Below are 5,895 nucleotides of genomic sequence, written 5' to 3'. Positions count from 1 at the left end.
CCGGGGCTGCTGGCCGCGTCTGTGTCATGCTCGTAGATGCCCTTTGCGTGGGGAGGGCACACGCGCTGGGGGCCAGCACACAACCATTCCTTCCTTTAGCCTCAGCGGCAAGCCGGACCCTGGCTCCGGGAGGATCAGGGTTTCAGGCTGCCCTGAGACCCCGCCCTGGGGCTATCCATTTGCCCCCAATTTCTCCCTCATCCAGCGCCGTGAAAGCTCGAGGGCCTCCAGCCTTACGCAGGCTTTATTTGGTGCCCAGGCAGTCGAATATTCGTATCTATTTTTATTCACTACTGGCATTTAAAAAATCAGGGGCTATCATAGAGAAATCTGGCTTTTTCTGGAAAAAATCTCATCCGGATAGCCTGGGGCCACCCGTCCTCCGAGCTGAGCAGCGGCACCTTTGAGATGGCAGACACCGCAGGCTGCCCCGTCCCCGCCACTCCCAGCTGCCCTCCAGACACACGGCCTCGCTGTCGGCTGCCCAGTATCCTCCCACATGGGCGGTCACCGTCTTCAGTGCAGCCGGGAGGAGAGGCCACAGAGAGGCCAGAGCCCAGCCCCCACCCCAATTCGGCCGGATCCTGGGATTCCGGGTGCAACTCCATCGAGCAAAGGCTTTACCATTTCTCATCAGTGCTCCGGCCCAGGGTGGCCCATGACAAGCAGCAGGGCCGGAGAGGAAGGGGCTCCCGGCCGGCTTCCGCCTCTCTGTCCCGAGTGCTCTCCAGTCGCACGTCTAACTTTCTGGCCTTCCTGGACCCCTCTACTCGGCAAGGTCCTCGTCACTGTTCTTTCGGCAAATGTGGAAAATGCATGAGGCCCATGTTCCCAAACTTCAAGTGGCCAACTCGCCACTGTCGTGATTTCTGCCACTTCCTTGTTATATTATTTAACTTTGTTATTTAATGCAACCTGGGCCTGTGGTGGCCTTTCCCCTAAGGAAAATCAAATTAGTCAAAGTGGTGGCTTTGATACGCTACTGATATATTTAATACATGAAAACAAATACATGATTATTAAAGTTAAAAAACGCCCACTCGCATGTCACCCAGATCCTGTTTCCCATGGTCCACACACTGTGCCTGGGAAAACTCCAGACTCAGCTGGAAACTCATCCTGAGCAGGAAGCTTGGCTTGAAGAAGGGACCTTCCAGGTTGGCGATCGTGCTACTTAGTCACACTTGGTGGCAAGACGTTGTGGGAGTGATGGGGGAGCGGCGGGCCCCTCCCTGGGTTGGCACTCATACAGCCTGTGGCCATGGCAACACCAGTACAGGAATCTTAAGGGGCGGCCGTCAAATCCACACGACGGGGTAAAAGGTAGGAACTGGCGACTGTCAGCACAGAGGCACGGCCCGCCCTCGCTGCGTCTGCCCCCACGAGCGCTTCTCCGATGCCTCGTGGTTACCTAGGAGACCCTGGTTCTCCAGAGGCGCCCCCAACCAGTGCCCTCCTCTGAAACCGTGCCCCTCACTGTGACCCACGAGCAAACCTGAGAACCAAGAAACTCATTTCCAAGGGGGCTTTGGTTTCCGGGTGGCCCCACCTCGCTGAGGGGCGGCTGGCACTGAAACACGGACTGAGCGAGCCCTGGGAGTCACGAGGGGGCTCTGGAAGGTCACCCCCGACGGGGAAGGCCTGGAATCCCGAGGCCCATTGGCGTGGGAGGCACTGGTGTGTGGGCGACCCGTGCCGGGGACATTCAGGTGTGTGAGGGAATGGGAACGTTCTCGCCTCGGAGGGCGTGGAGAGTCTAACCCGTCCACGGACAACTTCCGGGTATCTGCCGCCACCTTGGGCTCTGGCTTCGAGGGACCAGCTGGGTGAACGGCTCGCAGTGGGGTGTCCCTGGGGCGGGGTGAGTGGCTGCCCCTGGGGGTGGCTGGGGGTGTCCAGAAGAGGGCATGGAGTTTTGCAGCATCCCCCTTTGCCATCCACGGGCCCTCCCAGCTGGTGCCCTCGGGTCGGGAGCCAAACAGCGACTCATCGCAGTAAGAAGGAGTGTGGCTGATCAGTCTGGCAGAGGGGAGAGAAATGCAGTGAGCTGGGGGAGTGAACAAAGCCTAAAACCCGTAAGCCCCTACCCCCCCTGCTGGGCACCTGCAGTAGCACAGAGGGCTGCCTGTAGATGTCGAAGTCCCTGTCTCCCAGCCTGGCACCCACAGGGAGGCCACAGCCCTCCCATGTCCCACCACTCCCATCTCTGTCGTTTTTTCCCCTGCCGAGAATCCTGACCCCAGCCTTTCCAGGCCCGGCCAATTTGCATATTCCGTCTTCCCCGCCACACTGATTGGCTTGGGATTGGCCACATGACCCATCCTATCCAACCAGAGCTGCCGTAGGACCCTTGTTGAAACTACTGGGAAGGATGTTTGTCTGCCAACCTGATAGGCCGGCAGGACGAAAGGGCCAAGCAGCTGGTCACTGGCTCAGCTGGAACATGGGGGGAAAGGTGCGCTAAGATAGAGACGGAATCCAACAAGAGTCTGAGCCCCTGATAAACAAGCCCCAAGCATTACTTTTCTGCTGAAACCAGTTTGTGTTAAGTTTTGTCACTTGTATCCAAAAGAGTCCCAGTTAATATGACCTTTTTGCTTCCCCCCACCCCACCCCATTCTCCTTTTTCCTAGTGGCCTTGTCAGCTGAGCCCTCTGCAGCCCTGTGGCCCGTCCCACTGTATTTGAAGTGACACAACCCAGTGCCTGGCAGACAGAGGGCGCTCAGTCTGAACTTGTGTTATAAAGCTGGCCTGGCCTTACTACCAGAGACACTTTTTAAAATGTTGGATGTTTACTGAGGGCTTTTCATGCGCAGGCCCAGGACGCAGCAAGTCATGTGCATTAACCCATTATTTCTCACAAACATCCACAGGAGGGAGATGTGATCATCTCATTTTACAAACAAGAAAACGGAGGCTAGGGAGGGTAAGGCCCCAGAGCAAGGAGGAGGGTAGAGACAAGATTCACATCCAGCCCGGCTCAAGGGCCAAGCTCTGGGATCAGTATATCAAATATAAGTGACTTCTCAGCTTTAATTAGATTCACTTAGCAATTTTCTTTTTTTATTATTAGTCTCACAAATATTCATGGCACACCTATGAGGTGGCAGCTCCATGGTTTTTAGCCAGGCAACTTTTTGCTGCCTGAGTTCATTGCTCAAACCGTGTCTGCTTGTTGCCTCTGTCTGCCCAGTGCCAAAGGTTTTACTCAATAGCATCTCTCTCTCTTATGCACCTTTTCACCTGACACCCTCTACTTGTCAGCATCCTGAACAAAATTCTATCCTCTAGGAGAGCATGGGGTTGACCTCCCCTGTCCTGGACACCATATCTCTGTTAATGTGGCCTACATTTACATCAGCGTTTTCAGCTATGTTATACGTGTCAGTGTGGCTAATGTCACCCAACCCTACCTTAAGGCTCCTATGTCAGATGTATGGTGCTCAACCCGGCATAATAATAATAATAATAATAATAATAATAACGAATCTTGGTTCTATCTCACTGAATCTTATCACCTTAAATAGGCACTATTCCCATTTTCACGTCTTTCCACCAACCTGTGTCCTCCTGGCTCAGAACGGACCCTTAAATATGACTGGCTAGTTGTTATGGATTGAACTATGCCCTCCCAAAATTTCACACGGAATTTCAAAGGGATGATTAGGCTTAAATAAGATCATAAGGGTGGGCTCTGATCGAATAGGACTAGTGCCTTCATAAGAAGTGGGGAGACTCCGCGAACGTACATGCTCACAGAGATAAGGCCATGCGAGAACACGGCAAGAAGGTGGCAGTCTTGATCTTGGACTCTGAGCCTCCAGCACTCCAATTAATTTGTTGTTTAAGCTCCCCGGTCTATGGTATTTTGTTATGGCAGCAGTAAACGACTACTATGCCAGTCTCTTCTCTGTTTTTGTCCAAACCCGTGATAAAATAAACAAGATAGAGCCCTGTGGCCTACCACGAGACACCTCCCTCCAGGCTGATATTAACCTGAAATAATCCAAACAATCTAGTTATAACCTAATCAATTTACAATAATAAACGTCTAACTAACTTACAACAATGTTAGCATCAACTCCTGTTTTTCTAACTTGTTCAAGCAAGAACCATTTCCAAATGACTTGTCATTTCGCAGATCAACCACACGCAAATTGCTCTGTGACTCTGTGCAAATCACTGGACCCTTCTGGGTCTCACTTGCCTGGTCTGTGGCATTTGGGAACAGGTGTTCCACCGTCACCACTGTCACACTGTACACACCTCACTTCATTTACTCTCAATAATCCCGCTTGGTCCCATCTTCCACATATGGAAACTGCAGCTCTGAGAGGTCAAGGTGCTTACCCAAGGTCACACAGCATGTGAACAGAAGGGCTCTAACAGGAACCCAAGTGGTTTCACGAGTACAGGAACGCACCTCCCCATTCGGTTACCTGTATTTGTTCTTCTTCCTCGGTGTGAGGGTCGGGGTGCTGACCCTGGAGGAGGTGTTCTCACAGCTCCCGTTGGCCCCCAAGGCCTGTGATGTCCCTGTGCCCACTCGACTGGTTCTGTTGGCCTTCTCCACCCAAGGTGGGTCAAAGTCTGGCGGTGTGGGCCGGGTACCCGCAGGGCTGCCAAACAAAGTCTCATCCACATAGGACGCCCTGGCCTTGACCCGATAGCCACCCCGGCAACGGTGCTGAAGGTGGAGGGTCTGCATCCCACTGACGGCCAGCTCCACGGGGGTTTTCATGCTGCCCATGGTCCCCAGTGATACCGGGCATGCTCTGCCTGCCAGGCCCTGCCTCCAGGACTCCCTGTGAAAGGGGATCAGGCAGGCACCCCTGTCACGGGCAGTGCCAGCAGGGGAAGATGGGCCGTCTCTTAAGTTCCCATCCCAAGGACCAGGTCCTCCCTCAACCAGTCCTCCTCAAACGGAGCTTCCAACCCCAGGAGACATTTCAGAAATTCGTTCAACTGTCTTTTGGCTATATCACAATAGGGAGAGAGGTGCTCCTGGCAAATATTTAATGAATAAATATGCATTCTCAGCATACAGTGCTCAATATAGAATGCTAGAGGGATGAAAAAGAGATGGGGTCTGTGTCTATTTTGGCACCAACAAGAAAACTTGGCATGATGGGACGGGGGAGACAGGGCTGGTCTTTACATGCTATAAATATTTACGAGGTGGATATAATAACCAGTATCATCTCATGCTTACCTTGTGCAAAGAGCTTTACAAACATTGTTTCATTTAATCCTCTTAACAGTCCTGCGAAGTGGCTTCGGTTATGTCCATTCTACAGATGACAAAACTGAAGCTTCAAAAGCTGAAGTCACATATGTAAGCCACACCTAATAAATAAAGCTAAAGCAGTGGAAGAGAAATTTGAACCTGATAAGAGCCCAGAGCTTATGCATTTAACCATTATACTACTGACAGATCACACCCACCCCTCCAACTACACCATATGCCCCGATCCCCAAGTCCGTGTCCCAGTTGATGTCCGAGATCCCTGCATTCTTGTTTTCCTACCTGAGCGTCTCGGCTCGCGGATGTCGGCTGCAACCTCATGCTTCTTCCCCACCTGGTGTGGATTCCTCCGCCGGTGCTTCCGACACCCCAATTTATCTGCGGCCTGGACCCCGGGACCCCAAGCTGCTCGGGCAGCCCCGGGCACAGCGCGAACGGACGCGCCGCCGCAGCCAGGCCCTAACGACGTGGGCTCGGCGCGCGCAACCCGCGGCAACCAGAGAGGGGCGGGGCGGCGCGGCCGGAACCATTAGCACCGGGGGTGAGGCACCCCGTTTATGACGCCCCCGGAGTTCTCCAAAACCTAGAGAGGGACCTCTCACGCCAGTCAGGGGTGGGTCCGTGTGTGCGCCCCAAGCCTCCCGGGACT

At 53.5% G+C, this 5,895-nt stretch overlaps 1 protein-coding gene across 3 annotated transcripts; it reads right to left on the bottom strand.

Moving 5' to 3' along the window:
• Nucleotides 1–975: 975 nt before the first annotated feature.
• Nucleotides 976–5,688, bottom strand: RITA1 (RBPJ interacting and tubulin associated 1). Of its 3 annotated transcripts, none has more exons than XM_047088311.1 (4): nt 5,529–5,688; nt 5,214–5,360; nt 4,441–4,806; nt 976–2,019 (listed from the first exon to the last, which is right to left on the bottom strand). In XM_047088311.1, the coding sequence occupies exons 3-4, from the start codon at nt 4,749–4,751 to the stop codon at nt 1,512–1,514; spliced, it is 819 nt and encodes a 272-aa protein (XP_046944267.1). In that variant the 5' UTR covers nt 4,752–4,806; nt 5,214–5,360; nt 5,529–5,688; the 3' UTR covers nt 976–1,511. The 3 variants fall into 3 exon arrangements, 2 of the variants coding, with proteins under 2 accessions (XP_046944267.1, XP_046944268.1); XM_047088312.1 differs by having other exon boundaries at nt 5,214–5,292; XR_006963656.1 differs by lacking the exon at nt 976–2,019 and having other exon boundaries at nt 4,533–4,620.
• Nucleotides 5,689–5,895: the final 207 nt, after the last annotated feature.

The sequence above is a fragment of the Lynx rufus genome, unplaced genomic scaffold (genome assembly GCF_022079265.1).
Source record: "Lynx rufus isolate CCGP_SWC_20201006 ecotype Redwood Valley unplaced genomic scaffold, mLynRuf1.p SCAF_24, whole genome shotgun sequence".
Classification (NCBI taxonomy): Eukaryota; Metazoa; Chordata; class Mammalia; order Carnivora; family Felidae; genus Lynx; species Lynx rufus.
This window is presented reverse-complemented; position numbering and strand designations above follow the sequence as displayed.